We start from the raw sequence: 16,117 nt of genomic DNA, 5'->3' as shown, positions 1-16,117 counted from the left end.
ACATTGCTGTGAAACCTGAAGGGAATGTTAATAGTGAGGCACCTGTTTTAAGTTTTTTCTTATTTGTAATACTCCACATGCCTCACCAACTCAACTCAGCAGGTCAGAGTTTTCTTTCAGAAAGACTGTTACCTGAAGTATGCTTATTTTGCTTTAACCAATTGGTAGTTATAACTATAATTGGCAGTTTTAACTACCAACTGATTGTTATTTTTTAACCTGGGAAAAAATAGAGGAAAACGAAGTTTGCCACCTAGATGTCACCAAAAAGGAAGCAGTGTTATGAAAAGAAACAGCAGGCAGAATGGGACATATGACAAGTCAGGGTCAGTAACAATCACCAGTTGGAAAGAGTGTACGAAGCTGGATTTCTCTGTAGAACTACCAGGGTAGTTGACAATCAACCCTAAATGAATTTCTTTAAAAGACAATCTAAATCATGATATAAAGTAGACAATAAATTACTGACAAATTGAATACTATGTTGCATGTAACTCAGCTATTATTACATTTCTGCTTTGCTGTAGAAACCCAAGACCATTTGGTTTCGCAGTTATCTTAGTTCTCTGCCAGATATTGCTATTATATGTGCAAGTACACCAAATCTGTACCGTGGTAAGATGTATTAGAAGAATTTCTCTATTACGATATGTTATAACATACACTTCAGAACTGCAATTCTGCTATAAATATAACATCTATAACCATACCATTTTAAAAACAAATGAATCAAATATAAAAGCATCATTAACGCCCTCATTATCCCCCAGGATTCACTGTTCTTGTAGTGCACCATCATCATTTCCCTAGACTTACCTTTATTTTCCTGTTCAGAAATGTACACTAGGAAGATTTTAAGGCTCACATTCACTAAGAACCACTGAAAAGTTTTCTAACATCTAAACATTCCAACTGTTACCAGAATCTACATGCACACTGGCACAGCTGGCTTTTTGAAAGTTCCCTTGCAGATCAGTTGCTGCATATTCTGATCTGTTGATCTACACATACTCAGTATACCCATTAATATCAAAAGAGTTGGATATACTCAGCATGACCAGAATGACTGAGAAAAATAACTGCGCTGAAGGCACAGTGGGTTTCTCAGATTCTTGTGACATCTGCCATACTGCATAAGCGCTGTTCTTATTTCATACAAAGATCCTAATCACTAGGGAAATCCTAAAAAATGGTATTATTGCACCATATTTGAAAAGCCAGTTCACAAAATAAGCTCTCAATAAAAATCCAATATTGAACTTTCTCTGCCTAAAACTTACCTGATATATAGACAGATATAGGTAAGTGCCTCTAACAGATAGCATATGGCATTCCATGCCTGAAAGAGACTCCCACCTGCAGATCCAAGTCGGGCATTTAATGTCTGAGAGACTCCATCACCTTCATCAGAGCATATAAAGAAAGTCTAAATCCTAAGTGCATAGCTGTCTGTCATCTGTTCTCTGAGTCCTGCTGCTGTGGCTCACTTCCCTGCAAGCAGAGCTACCAGTGTTTAGCTCTGCAGGGTGCTCAATCTCCTCCTTCCTTAGCCCACTCAGGCTTAGACTCAACAGCCTCATATGAAGGAGCTCAATCTTCCCAGAATTCACATTCTCTAAACTTACTCCCTAATTAAACCCAGATTCTCCATCCCATTCCTACCATACGTCAACATTCATTTAGCAGCATACGTCCAACTTGCTGCATGGAACTTACCGCTACAAACTAAGCAAGGGGCATCAAGCTTCCAATAGTGTTATAAAAATCATTCCAGTGATACTTCATAAATTATCACAGATTTGCTTTATAAAGGTGGAAACTTAAAGTTGGTTTAGATGACTTAAATGGTTCAGTTCAACCCAAAGCAGACACTATACATCCAGATGTCTGTCAGTATAACTTTCATTAGAAGGCACTTGGATCCCATGTTAAAGAAGGGAAGAGGTTATGCTGGCACTTAAAACATTATTTTCTTCTTGTACAAACATTCAAATACTAAATACATAAGCATTCTTTATTCCCATTAGGTAACTGTCATGAACAGGTTCATGAACTGACTTAACTGCCTTTCTTGCTCCATTGCTTCCTGGTTGATTAAAATGAGCTTTTACAGGTTTTAAAATACACCAAGTAACAAAGGTGTAGCAAAGTTTGTTCCGCCTTTGTCATTCAACTTCAGAAAAACACAGCTCCTCATTTCCCACTGTCACTTCACAAAAATCTGATCACAACAGGTAAGTGAGAAGGCTGAGGGAAATCCTATGACAGGCTGAGGGGCTGGTGCTGGATGGTTCAATGGGAAAAGGGAAAAGGAACAGATTTCCCAAATGGTCAAGTGTTAAGAAGAAACCTCCCACTAGATGGCTCACAGGGTTCTTGCCACAGAAATGAATTTAGGAATACCTGACCCAGCAACCACAGAAATAAAAACCTGTAATGAAAAACATCACTAGAAAATAACACTCAGAATTTGCCGTGACCGCACAGTCTTCTGCAGCCATGAACACTGAAAAACGTCATGCTGGAATTCATACAGCTCAGAGTCTTGATGCCTACCTAGTCCTTGACCTTTCTAGGGTCATAAAGAAGAAGAGTAACGAACCACTAGGTAGGGCATAGTTGTGACTTCTAAGGTTTTTGTTTATATTGCTACACATTATATTTAATAATACATTCTGTTTTCAAAACTGTGTCATTTTATTTCCTTCATTTTTGTTTTCAGAATGTCTTTTATTTGAAAGGTATAGCTAAAGGATGTAGAAAAGGGCAGTGTTAAGAGACCTTCATGTAGTATTCTACGTGCACGCACACACACACTCATTAAGGCCAACATCATCTGATAGTTCAAAAAAAGCATGTACACTTGTCCTAATTCAAATACATCGTCAAAAATAAAAGCACAGTACACTGTTATTTAAATTTGGCCAGTGCTATAGTTGACCATATATTTTATTGCTATGCAAATAATCTTCTTAATCTCCTTAAACTGCACTTGGAAAACCATGTGGTCATCAGCAAGAGCGGACAAAATCATGAGGAAACACAACTCTTGTGACTGCAGGATGCCCTGTGTGCATGTTGGGCTTTCACATCTCTCTCTCATATCCTCTTTAATGGCACCAAAAACCTAAAAGCACAGCAGTACTCCATAAAAACCACCACAACTTTCTATCATGTGATCCAAATGACAGAACCATTGTAGATTGCTGCATTATTTGACTACAAGAATGCAAGAATATTTACATAATCTGCACTGTTCTTAATTACTGTAGCTGATTGCCGCTACAAGGTGACACTCCAGTGCGTGTATGAAATGTTAAAAGCTAATTATAACTTTGCTATTACAATCAACACCAACATGACAGTACAAGACCCTAACATTCACAACGAACATTTTTTCTCCCATTATTTACCACTTCTGTGAAAATACAATAACTGATACAAAAATGCCCCAGGACCTAATGCCTTTCTTTTTTTTTTTTTTATATCATGTCTCACTGGGCATTCTGACTAGCAAAATTATTATTATTAAAAAGTACACATCCCATTTAAATGTAAAATATTGCCTTCATTAAGAAACTCATTAGGAAATTAAATTATGCAAAGCATTATGAAATTAATTAACTATATTTTGTGGGTCATCAGATAACTTTTCCATTTTGTCATTCAAAGACCTATTCTTAAAATTGGGGTGCTGTAATTAGGATGTCATTGATAGAAATAGTTCCTCAGACTACCAACATTCTACTAGATGATGATCTTGTACTGCGGGAGCCGAACTTTAATTCTCAAATATGGTTTGTGTAACCATCCTGTTGACCCTCCATACTGAATAAAAGGACAGGAACTGGTATCGACATCAGCAGCTAGAAATTCTAACAACAAATGTGTCATCTTGCCAATTTACACAGCAAAACAATTATTGATACAACTAAAAAACACAGAAAAGAACAAAAGTAGTTTTTCAGCCTCTTTAAGTCGCTCAAGATTAAGTACTTTAAAATATTTAACCTTGTTTATACTGGGTGAATACTTAAGGTGAATGAAAGTTCAAATACATAGAAGATCTAAATTTTGTAATATATTGATAATTTTATTCAGTACTGGTAAAAATTAGTTACATGTTCTCAAGATGCACTTTTATGGCTTTCCAGTTTCCAATTGAGTTACTTAAAATATATTTAATAAATTTAGTCTTATTAATAAAAATTGTAAAACATTCTACCTCAAGAACTTATTCCTCAACAGCCTACTCTAAATAATTTTCTCCAAGAAAAGACAAGGACTTTATGTAGTCATCATATTCTTCATGTGATTTAAAGTTAAGCATTCAAGAAGGCTTGTCTTACAAAAGGATGTTAGTGTTAAAAGTTTCAAGACCATTTAATATCTGTTAAAATACTCGCTGAAAGGACTCCTCCTCTGAGACTGATTAATTTCAATCTCAGCAGAATTGAAATTCCTCCCCATCATTCAGCATATTCATAAAATCAAGGCCAACCATTTCAATCTCCTTTCATGAAAAACGCAGATAAATGTCACACAAACCGATTTCCACAATGATGACCTAAATCCATCTGTTTTTTTTGAAGTGCTGGTCACAAGGAAAATATACTGTCCACTCCTAGAACTAACTTTACTGTAATAAAAGTACTGATAGAGGGACAGCTGTACTACAGTCATGTTGCAGTATCTACTATTACAGCTTTGCTACGCCACTGTAATACAAATGCAGATTTGTAAGTAGGATCTTGATTTGATCAGGGGAAACTTGATAACATAAAGGAAACACTGTGTCACGTAAACTGAACTGGAAAAAAAAGCAAACAGCAGCAGATTTTCTAACCTCACGAGTGAAAAAAGAATGGAGAACGCAAAGTATATCTGCTGTAGGGTGGGAAGAAATGCAGAGAACAAAGACAATCTACACGTAGGACCATAATCTAAATGTACACTTTAGCTTTGTTTTTGATGAGAAAGGAGATTGGGATATCAAAACACATCAAACCAGACAATGGGAAATTATTTATTTGTTATATATGATAAGCGGAACATTCTGAGCACTAGAATGATAGAAATGAAATGAAACTTTCCAGTTGAATAGCATGGACCACCTCTTTGGGACCAATAAGAAAATCTACAATAAAATTGAAGATCTTCAGTTGACAAAAACAGAAGAAAAGAAATGCAAATCTATCACTATGATAAAAATGATTACCAGAAAAAAGCGTGATACAATTGGGAGAAAGTTATTTCCAGAAAAGACAGAGAAATATTAATGGTTTTGTGCAAAGTACTGCTGAGAGCTCAGATAGCAATTTACACCTCTGTTCATCCACATTGAGGAACAATTAATTCAAACTAACACACACACACACAGAAGAGCGATGAGATGATCAGGGACCAAAATGCCTTGCTTGGAAATCAAAAATAAATACAGGTTTTTTTTATAGAGATGAAAGCTCAGAAAAAAACACCTTACTTGCTCTGTATTAATGCATCAGAGAGAAGAAAAAAAATCCATATAATAGTTATTAATGTAAATAATAGTTAAACTAGTTGTAAATACATTTAGGCTGGAAAATAAAAGAATCTTTCTAACCATAACAAGTGTGGTATTATGGAATGATCTGCTCCCAGAAGTAGTGCAACCAGAACTTATTTATACGTATTTTAGAGTGTATCAGTTTATAAAACAAATTACACAACAACTTCAAACCATACTGCTGCAAATTCACTTTTGCCCAGCACAAAATTACCTAATAGAGAGCATGCTTTGATTAAAACATCTAAGAAAACTTGATGAAAACTTGAAAAAGAACATCAGGGAATAGTATGTTTCTTTTATCAGAGAGAATTTGTCCTTACAAAGAAGGAAGGATAATTCTATTAGAAAGGAATATACTTCATTTTTAATAACTATTATGCAAATACTAATTTGAAAGTAAGCTGAGTAATGTATGTAACAAGGTTTCTGAAGCACCAGAGTGTTTTGGCCACTAGGCTCACTGAGGTGTCTGCAAAAGACATTAGGATATTGGGTAATGTGGAGGGAAAAAAAAATGAAATCTGGAAAATAACAGAGAGACGCTTTGAGGAAAAAAAGGACGTATCGATTACTGCATTATTTCTTTTAAAACTACTTTCACAATGGCCTAAATCAATTCTTTTGTGTGTTGCCCAGATGCAAAGACCTCAAAAAACAAGAAAACAACTGAAAATTAATCACTTGAACCCTCTAGACCACAAAAAAATATAACCATATCTCCATTAATATACTATTGAATGCAAAGGGCAGTCTTTCCATTATCTCAGTGCTTGGACCTACCTCTCTTCCGTATTTCAGCTATGTACCCTTTTTTTCTGTTACACTTAAAAAGCCAAACTCTAATCATATCTCCTTCACAGAGTCCTGAAATGCCCCCGCCTCTCAAGGAACTAAGTCCATGGTAGAAGTTGTAGAAGATTTCATAACTGAGTCTTTTATCTCCTTCGCCTCTCAAAGACTTCTGTGGAGCTAGTCAAAATTCAGCTCTGGAAACATATGTTCTATAATTCTTCTACATCTCAAACTTCAAAAATTGAGGCTGAGGTATGATTCATAATTTTTTATCTCAATTCCATTTAAAAAATCAAGTGTGTTTCTTCTCTTCTCACTGGTTTTAGAGATTTCCTGTGGGGTTTTTATAGAAGCTTGAATATCTTGATGAGTATTAAAGACTGAGGTTCACAGACAGACTGCTGTATGCTTTCTATTTTTTGCATAACCTCTTGTAATACAGTCATCAATTTAAATACCTTTATCAGTTAAAAAAATATTTCAAAGTACTCATAAATCTAGAGGCACTGGACCGTGTTGAAGATCCTCAGAAAATACAGTATTACTAATCTTCAGGCCAAATCTTCTTTGCCTCCCAACAGACAACACTTTTGCTGGAGAAATGACTCAAAGGGTCCTGTCAGTTCTTCTATGTTTGTTGCTGGCTTTTCACTATGGAAAAGGACGTCTTTGTAAGACAGCAAGAAATACCATCCTTCCGGCATTTTTCCCATGCCCAACTTTCATTCTCAAACTCTTGCCTCTTAAGCAAGAATAACTAACTCTTGCATAGTCTTTTCAATGAAAGCTAAAGAATACTTCTTTGTTATGGAGCAGTTCTGCTTGCTTTTACTTTGGCAGAGGATCGACTCTTAAAGGCAACCAAAACAGTTAGAATGAAACAAATTAGTGTGTCCATGACACGTTGTTGGTTCAAAAATAGGCAGATATAAAAAGATTTTAAATAAATCTAATGCAGAAATAGGGAATGTAAATTAGTCTGATTATTGCTGTGCACGTCACTTTTTCTTTTTGAGATGTTTTCTTAACTTATACATGGGACTAGTTACAATTCGTCTTTTAAAGTGGAAAAAAAGGCAGCATGATTCATTTCATTTGTCTTTCAGGTTTGCACATATTTTTGATGGGAAGAGCTAGGCATACAGCAAAAACATGATAAAAGTTTAAAAATAATTAGCTTTTGTTCTCTTTGTATCGCTTTGACATTAATTTTCAATATGCCTTCAAGCAGGTGGAAAGCATGGAAATGTTCCAGTGAATGTTAAGCTCGCATACTTACACTTTACTCGTTCTTCCAGTGCCGTAGCAAGCAAGCAAGGCAACTTCTGGAGTTAACACATATAGACAATACTTTAAAATTAATTTCTAAATTTCTGCAGTGTTAGGTGTGCAGTAGCCTGTCTTCTTGGGTTAGTGACTTTGTTTTCCCTTCAAAGTTCAACGATGCATCTTGGTTAACGCATACATCAACTGCATTTACAGCAGCTGCTGAGAAATCACTGAAGGTAAAAATACTGTGTGACTGTGGACAGAGTGAATAGCACGTACCAGAGTGATGAAGTTCCACTGTCCCATCATTTACTGTTCCATCAAGTAGTATCTGCGATCTGACAATTATAGAGATGATATGCCTGTACAAGATCAACCTAAACGAATCCTGGATCTTTCAAGCTGTGTTTGCAGTCTTATTCACATTCCCACCACAATTTGCTACTGATTTGAGAAAAACAACATACTTCTGGAAAACCACAGCCACACATACTTCCTTCAATGTTTTGCCCATTACTTCAGGTTGTAAACCCAAGAGAAAATGCTACAGCAATGCACTCTATATCTTCGTTTAGGCTTTCAGTTGCACTAAGAACTCTAAAAGCACTATCCCTAAGAGAGAGACACTTGTAAGTATCAGCAGTGGTAGGTAGCCCAACTCAGCGGAACAGAACTCTGAAAACTTTGACAATACTCACATTTCTTCTAGTAGCAGCTATGCGATTTCCTTAGGAAAACTACTACACATTCTGGTATTTACAAACATATAATCAAGAGACCTGACGGATCTGCCACTGAAGAAAATATGTATATCTATCTATAACGTTATTACTAAGAAGTAATAGTTTCCTGCTGATGTTTACTGCTCAGCAAAGCTCTGTCATTACTTTTTTCTTTTTCTAAATACTGTTAAATCCATTATTTCTGCACTGATATCTTCTATGCAGGTTGTACCAAGCTTCTGATTCTCATCTTAAAGCAGCACTAGGAACACTAGACTACAATGCCTTTTCCTCCCTTTTTCTCAGTTATGTTGCTTGATTCAGTGCCAAATGATGCTCTACTCAATGTTGGCAAGAATATCTCCTACTAGTCTGTACTACCTTTAAAGCTAGGGAGTACGTACCTAAAACAGGGGAAAGTGCAAAGACAATACATCTTTTGTCTTGAGTGCCAAGGTTGTTATCTCCAAGTCAAGTGATATGGACTAGCTTGTACACCTACCCTCACGCTGTCTGTAGGGTGTGTGGTGAGCCACTATCCTTCCTCCACCTGGCTTTTTCTAACCTATATCTGAATTACTCCATTCACCATGGTAGCCACTGGAGTCAGCCACAGCCATTGCAGACATTAACTAGTATGTACCTTCCGCAGGTGGTTGAAAAACTAGAATCCTAAAACAAAACAAAGAACAAGCTAATGTGACTCCCCGACATACCTAAAAGACTCGAACCCACCTCTTTCAATTAACATTGCATACATATATTCAGCTATTCAGGATAGGATTTTTCAGCTACCTGCCACCATCTAGCTTATTGCTGAGAATTCCTTTATGGAAAATGCTGAGAAACATCTCTTTTTCACTTGTGTAAAGTATTATCAGAAAACATGTTTTAGTAGCAAAGAAAATTCAGTTTACTGTTCTTATCCTCAATATACAACAATCCCTACTTTTGTGCTGTTCCAGGAATTAGGGCTCTACTAATGAAGATTCAGAATCAGTAGACACTCCATCAATAGAAAACAAACTTGCAAATAATGCAACTTCTTGAAGAGAAAACAGACTGTGAAAAAAAACCTAATGTTTTTTTTTAATTCATGACAGTGACAGAGAAAAAGCCAGTCCATTTTAGCTTTCTGCTAGAAAACTATTCAAAATGTTTCCAGCTGTTGAAAGAATTTGAGTCCTAATTTCAGGTCATATAAAAATCACACATCCACTCCAATCCAGTCACAGAAATACTCTGAGTGAAATTTTAGTCTCCTTAGTGCTAGAGACTGCTTTCACATTGCCTCCAGCAAAGAATGTTTCATTCCTAAAACTTGAATTTCTAGAAAGAAATTCTGATAGCTATTATTTCTTGAAAAATAACTGGGCAAGTTTAAGTGATTTTCTGCAAGTAGTAGATAGAGCCATCAGGCTAAGAAGTTGCATTGCACAAAATGCACCAACCTGTGTGTGATAGAAATTGCTGAGAAGAAATTTCCAGAGATCATTATAGCCTTGTTTGTGCAGAGCCAAATCAAAAGGTGAAGAATATGCCTAAGTTATTAATGCTCAGGTCATCACCAGAAAAACTAGTATGTAGTGTGTAAGTGTATTTGGAAAGATGTATATATTTGCTAGGAGAACAAAAACTACATACTGATGCACACACATGCAAACATTTTTTGTTTTAAAGGACAACTTAAAAATCTCTAACGAGAAACTTTTCAAAAAGAACTGACCTGACCTACTGTTAGTCCACATTCAACCCCCAGTATAGCCATGATCTAAAAGGTTTATGCTCACAAAGCCAGAAACATGTGCTTGCATGATTCTGAACTTCTAAACACTCTTAGCACAAACCTGATCTTACTTTTACTATCTTACACACCTGATGTTAATTTTGGTTTAGCCAACAGGAATGCAATGAGCAGCTGGTCTTATTACTGGACCTATCATCAAAATAAAAAAATAATGCTTTTCTGCAGTTGAAACATGTATGGTTCCTATTTAGTGTGTTACCAGTTAAGTATGCATTACAGGATCCAGTGAAAACCATAATCTAGCAGTTACTGCTCTAACTATACAGTACATAAAAATATTTGTAAGAACTTGTTTCATTCCACTTTCATGGCAGGCTATGTTCGAAATGTAAACGTATTCTTTATAACTATTTTAAAATACTTTTTGTTTTAACCTAACATTATCATCATCCATTGAAAAAAACATGAGAAAAACACATATTTGTAGCACTTCAGATCCACTTCCATCTTACAGGGAGAGGCACACAGACAGGGCAAAACAGTCCCAGTATCTTTCCCAGCAGCCTTAGGGCCTCGCTCATTTGCTGGATGGATTTCACCTTGTTAGCTGGTGTCTCAAGGGCAGCCTGAGACTCACACATTCTAAGTCTCATGCATTTTTAAAACCGAAATACACAGAAGTAGGTGGTGAGGAATGACAGGCTTCCAAGGCATTACTGTAATGCAAATACAAATAGTAACTGTTTTTCAAAAGCAGGCATGGATTTACTACTGCGGCTAACAGTTGTATCCCATTCACCATCTGCAAGCTTGAAAAATCACATGGAATACTTATTAGAACATGACTGTGCACCTTCCTACGTCCCATATTCACTGTGAGACTACCTAAAATACAGCACAGCTGCTAAATAGCCTTGTTCATAATTGTTAGCTCCTGTATTACAGCTTAGATAAAGACATCAACTCCCTTCTCTTATTTTTTACTTTGCTGTGGAATATTTTTTAGGTAATTCCTTGCAGTCACTTTTGCTTTGCATATTTATAACATGACCCTTATATTTATATATAGATAATAAAATGTAATGATAATGAATAAACAAAACCACTTATACTTGCAAGTTAGGATGCACGTCACATTTTTATAGCAACCTTTTATTAAGCCTAGGGAAAACACATTTACATGAGAAAAGACCTATTTAAAACAAAATAGAAATCTAAAAAGTAGAAATTCTTACCCTAAAAAACTCTTTAGTGGAGCCAGAATCTAATGTCCCATAAGCAATTTCTGTTTGCTTGGAAAGATCCTCTGCACTTTCAATGGGAGACACCATCCTCTCAACCGTCAGGAAGGCAGCTAAGTTAGCCGTGTAGGATGAGATTATGATGAGGGTAAAGAACCACCACACACCTCCAACAATGCGCCCAGACAGGGATCTAATAACAAGTATGAAATGGATTTGTAAAGTGAAATGAAAGTCCTAAAAAGGAATACATGTTATCACTTTTATGCAAATGATGCATTATATTTAGGGAAGCGTTTCAGGCTATCTCGGAGTGCAGCTCTGCGTACTAATCAGGTGGGAGATCATGGCATACTCCACTAAATCTGGATCTTGCCGAAATCAGGACTCCAGAGTTTACTTTATGGACAATTTAGTGATCTAGTTCTTCAAAGTTCTGAACACCCTGAAAGGAAACTGCTCCTGTCATAATATGCTATATTTAACACATAAGCTTGTTGTTGCCTCTGAAGTGAATTTGTGTGACATTATGAAGAGGATCAAACAAAATCAGTGAAGCAGTGCTTTCAGATAAACCAGTATGCCCTTAAAAATTAAGTGCCTTTAGCTTGCTTATTTTCCTAAGACATTCGGAAAAAGACTGTTTTCCACAAAACAATGGGTTATATTGCTGTGGACAATCTATACTGAGAAACAAATAGCATTATTTGCAGTAAAAACTGGCCCCGGGAATATCCATAAACTAAAAAGGCACACAACTTTCAAAAGATACAAGCATTTAACAGACTGAGGACTGAACATAAAATAATCAGTGATAATACAGAAAAACGGTGAAGAAGGTATATTTTTAAATAATAATAATCTGAAGTTTTTAACTGCAGCAGGTGGGCTCTTAGGGATCTTTGTTTTGCTTCTCCTGCTCAAGAAGAGAGAAAAAAAAGAGAACTCAAGAAAATATATAAAACAGTACAGAGCACACAACTAGAGAAATTCAATTATTTTCTATACTAGAAAACGAATAGAAGAGAAATATTGATATTGCTATTATTGTCAAACTTGACATTCTCTTAATGATCTGTTAAGCTTTGAAATTACTTATTACTTTGTTTCCAAACAAGACATTATAGGAAGGAATACATAATCTTTGGAGATGTGCTTAATTATTTGGCGTGTAGTTGAAAGTCTATTACTAATGTGTTGCAGTAGTTTAGGTATGTCTTGATGTGATTCCTCTATCTATTAAGTAAACAAATTACAAATCACTCACCCAGCCTACTGTATTGTGAATGAGACTTTAAACTAGTCCTGACAAAATACTTAGATATAACTATATACATATAAACATTTAAACATGGTAGTTATGTAAAGCTGATTTATTAAACTGGGAACAAAAATAAATAGAACCAATTCTAGACAAATTATTTTTACTAAGTGCTATTGTATAAAATCTCTGTGATAATTCAGATATTAAAAGATTTATTCCACGTCACAAGAGACTAACTAATTTACTACATGAAAATCCAGTCAGATAAGGTCCAGAATACGTTGTTAAAAAGGACCATAGAAAAGAAGTTATCATAAGTTCCTTCTAAACTAAGATGCGTTCTGGAAACATGATTTCTGTCACCTACTTGTTTTGACATGGAGGTAATCTGAGTATAAAATAATTCTACAATTAAAATATTCAATTATATGAGAAACATATATTTGCCAGGCAAAATCTCTGACAATGTGTATTTAATAACTGCTGATTTTATGGCACTTTATATTGTAGCGATGACACCTGCTATAAATGATAATAATCTTCAAAAGGCCATGATCTCTCAGCAAACAAAGTTGGCACCAACTTTGCAAAAAAAGAATAAGCTCAATGCCATTTCAGACATTGTGCTCCCATATGACATTTTATAAGTATAATTTTTTTGGGTGTCATTTGTATTCATAATTTTCCCATAAGGTCTGTCCCAGTTAAATAAATAATTTCTTTTCTTATGTACATTTTGAAAAGTTTCTAAAGATTGATAATTATATGCTAGTATGAACCCATACTTTACAAGCACTTCACTCATCAGATCATTAAATATTAAAATAACCATTTCTGTGCACAATTACCTAAATTTGTGCACTACATTTTATACTTACAAAGGTATTTTATGGCAGTACTGAGAGTACACTCACATCCCCACAACGATGAGAATAACTTTGCTGTAAGTTATCATTATCTTATAATATATGATTCTATTCTATTCTACTCTATTTTTTCTGTGCTACCCATGATGGCAACATGGAGACTGCTACCACAGACCAGTTTCCAGGTGGTTCAGTCTTACTCAGCATCATCTTCTATTTCAAAGTCAGAAAGCTCTAGTTACTTGTCTACTCTCAAATTTTTACAGTGGTTGTCATTTTGCTAGAGAAAGGATAGTACCAATAATGTAAAGTTTAACTTCACAAAGATATTTTGCTGATGCCTGAAGATATTCCTTTTCATATCTATTTTGATTCATTTGCAGGGAGTTCAAATGCCATAGTTATAGTTTTAGTGCAAGAACAGAAGTAACTGAGGTGTTTTCAGCCCTTTTCTATATTAAACAGGTAGTACATAAACTAACCGCTTTCCTCAAAAATATGTTTGCAATGAAATAAAGTGCTGTTAAACACTTCACTGAATCTTGAATCTCAAAAATTATTTGAGTTTCATGCACATTTTATGATGACCATTTACTATCGTTATTCTTACATCACCTTTTAAAAGTTATCAAACCATGCACAACAACTGTCATGCTTTAATAGGCAGTAAAATAATAACAACAACAAAAAAAATCATTATTCTACTATGGCCTTGATTCAATAAAAATAATTTTGTATCTAATAGGGGACTTCGCAGACAACTCAACCTGTGAAGTGTGTAATCAATACAAAGACCTCACAGGACTGAAATCAACACAGCTTCTCATGACCTGAAACAATTTGCTCTCTCTTCACTGCCTTGTTTCTTGTCTACAATTCTTATTGTGTTATATGCCAAATTCTTCACATCTTTCATCGTGAAGGTGCATATCTCAGTGTGATATGCCAGCCTTTACAGAGAATTGCTGAAGTTCTCACACAATATTCTGCTATTTCTGCAGTAGAACAACTTAAAAAGCTGCTGTTGCCTTTTGGGATGCATGACATATCTAAGAAGTGCTCCCTTGGTGTGATTTATTTTGCACGCTAACCACTAGACTCACTAGAAATTGACCCGCTCCCTGTCTTAATTTAGGATGTTTAGAAGAAAGCTAAATTGCTTAGTATAATTAGATAGGTCTTCTGATTTGATTTCCTTAAACCCAGTTGGCCTATTTCACTGGTTACTATAGTTCCTTCAAGCAGCAAGTAGTTATTTACCTACCTACTTACCACTTTGCTGAATCAGGGCTAGAACCAGTTGTGCACAAGGGAAATAGAATATTTAATGAGCTGCAAAGGAATTAACATAAGTGCTTTACAGTTGTCCCTAATAAAGTAGGTGAAAATCCATGAGGAATTAAGCATTTATAAACTGGACCTTCAAATTCATTTTAGCAATTTCCTTTGTGACTTTTCTAAAACTAGGCCATGGAAAAACAGCAGTGTTTTGCAAATATTCACATGAAATTAGAGCTATCACATGACTTTTATTTCAGTTCAAGGCTCTCCTGTAAAAAAGCAGTGGGCTAATAACTGTGTTATGATATGTAGTGAGTTTTAGAGGGAAAGTGCTGCCTGTGTAGTTCGTGACTAGTATGTTACCCTTTTTTCCCATTACAGTTGTTGTGAACCATATGCACTGTCAACTGTAAAATGGGAATATGCAGCAAAAACACGGTACCCCTCCAAGAAGGCATGGAATGACGTGAACCTCATGCATTTTACAGTCTCTGCATGGTGTATATCATTTCACTTGGCAAACGCATGATCGACATTAAGACATCGATCAAATACATCACAACCCTATGTCACAGACAACTGCTTTTATTTCAAGGACTTTTGTGATTTTAGGGAGGGAAAAAACATAGCAATTTATTTCTTTCTGAGAGTGAAAATATATGCACCATGAACCTCCTCTGGCTGAGATGGCTGAGACCAAAAATGCACAAAGTTGAAACGGGCGAGTAACCAACCTTGGCGAAATATCGCATCCTTGCTGCATAAAGGCACCCAGGGAAAACCAGAGACTATTAAATATCCCAAATTCATTAGTTGATTCATTAGTTTGCGTTTCTCTTCCATCTTCAAATTCCTCAGTGTGCCACTCGTATGGGCTAAATCTGCTGACCAGGAATAAAACTACACTGACCCCAATGTAGGCAAAAACAATGCACATCCAGATTTCATATGCTAACGGATCAAGAAATGAAAACACTCCTGGCTTGGACTTCTGAGGCTTCTTGATCATTATTGATATCCCCAGGCTCATAAAGGGCTTTGAAAAGTCGATCACTTCTTCTCTCACCAATGTTATAGTTAATGGAGCGATTGCAATATCGGCTTTCTGTAAAGGAAGAAAAAAAGCAAATAATAGCTAATACAATGACCAGAGCAAAGAATGGGTTTAGTTTCTATTGCATTTCACAAATGGAAAGTAGGACAGCAGAGACACCGGCAACATTTGTTTCAACAAGAACATCCTGTCAAGAACTTCAGAAATTTTTAGTTGAAACTCTTCTTACTGAAATGCTTATAACCATATGGTTGGCATATTCCAAGCTTCCCTTTTTACACATTCCCTTTTAAAAATATATCACATTCAAAAGTGTTAGTAAAGTACACTGCC

At 35.6% G+C, this 16,117-nt stretch overlaps 1 protein-coding gene across 3 annotated transcripts in view; it reads right to left on the bottom strand.

Annotated features, from left to right (window-relative positions):
- The window catches only part of GRIA2 (glutamate ionotropic receptor AMPA type subunit 2), a 91,828-nt gene that overhangs the window by 3,447 nt on the left and 72,264 nt on the right, over positions 1-16,117 (bottom strand). For all 3 annotated transcript variants that reach the window (XM_074147096.1, XM_074147094.1, XM_074147095.1), the window contains exons 11-12: positions 15,465-15,835; positions 11,314-11,512 (exon numbers count right to left, since the gene is read on the bottom strand). In XM_074147096.1, the coding sequence (XP_074003197.1) occupies positions 11,314-11,512; positions 15,465-15,835 (570 nt within the window). The remainder of the gene's footprint in view (positions 1-11,313; positions 11,513-15,464; positions 15,836-16,117) is intronic.

The sequence above is a fragment of the Numenius arquata genome, chromosome 5, assembly GCF_964106895.1.
Source record: "Numenius arquata chromosome 5, bNumArq3.hap1.1, whole genome shotgun sequence".
NCBI classification, from domain to species: Eukaryota; Metazoa; Chordata; class Aves; order Charadriiformes; family Scolopacidae; genus Numenius; species Numenius arquata.
The sequence above is the reverse complement of the archived record's forward strand: the minus strand, read 5'-3'. Positions and strand labels throughout refer to the sequence as shown.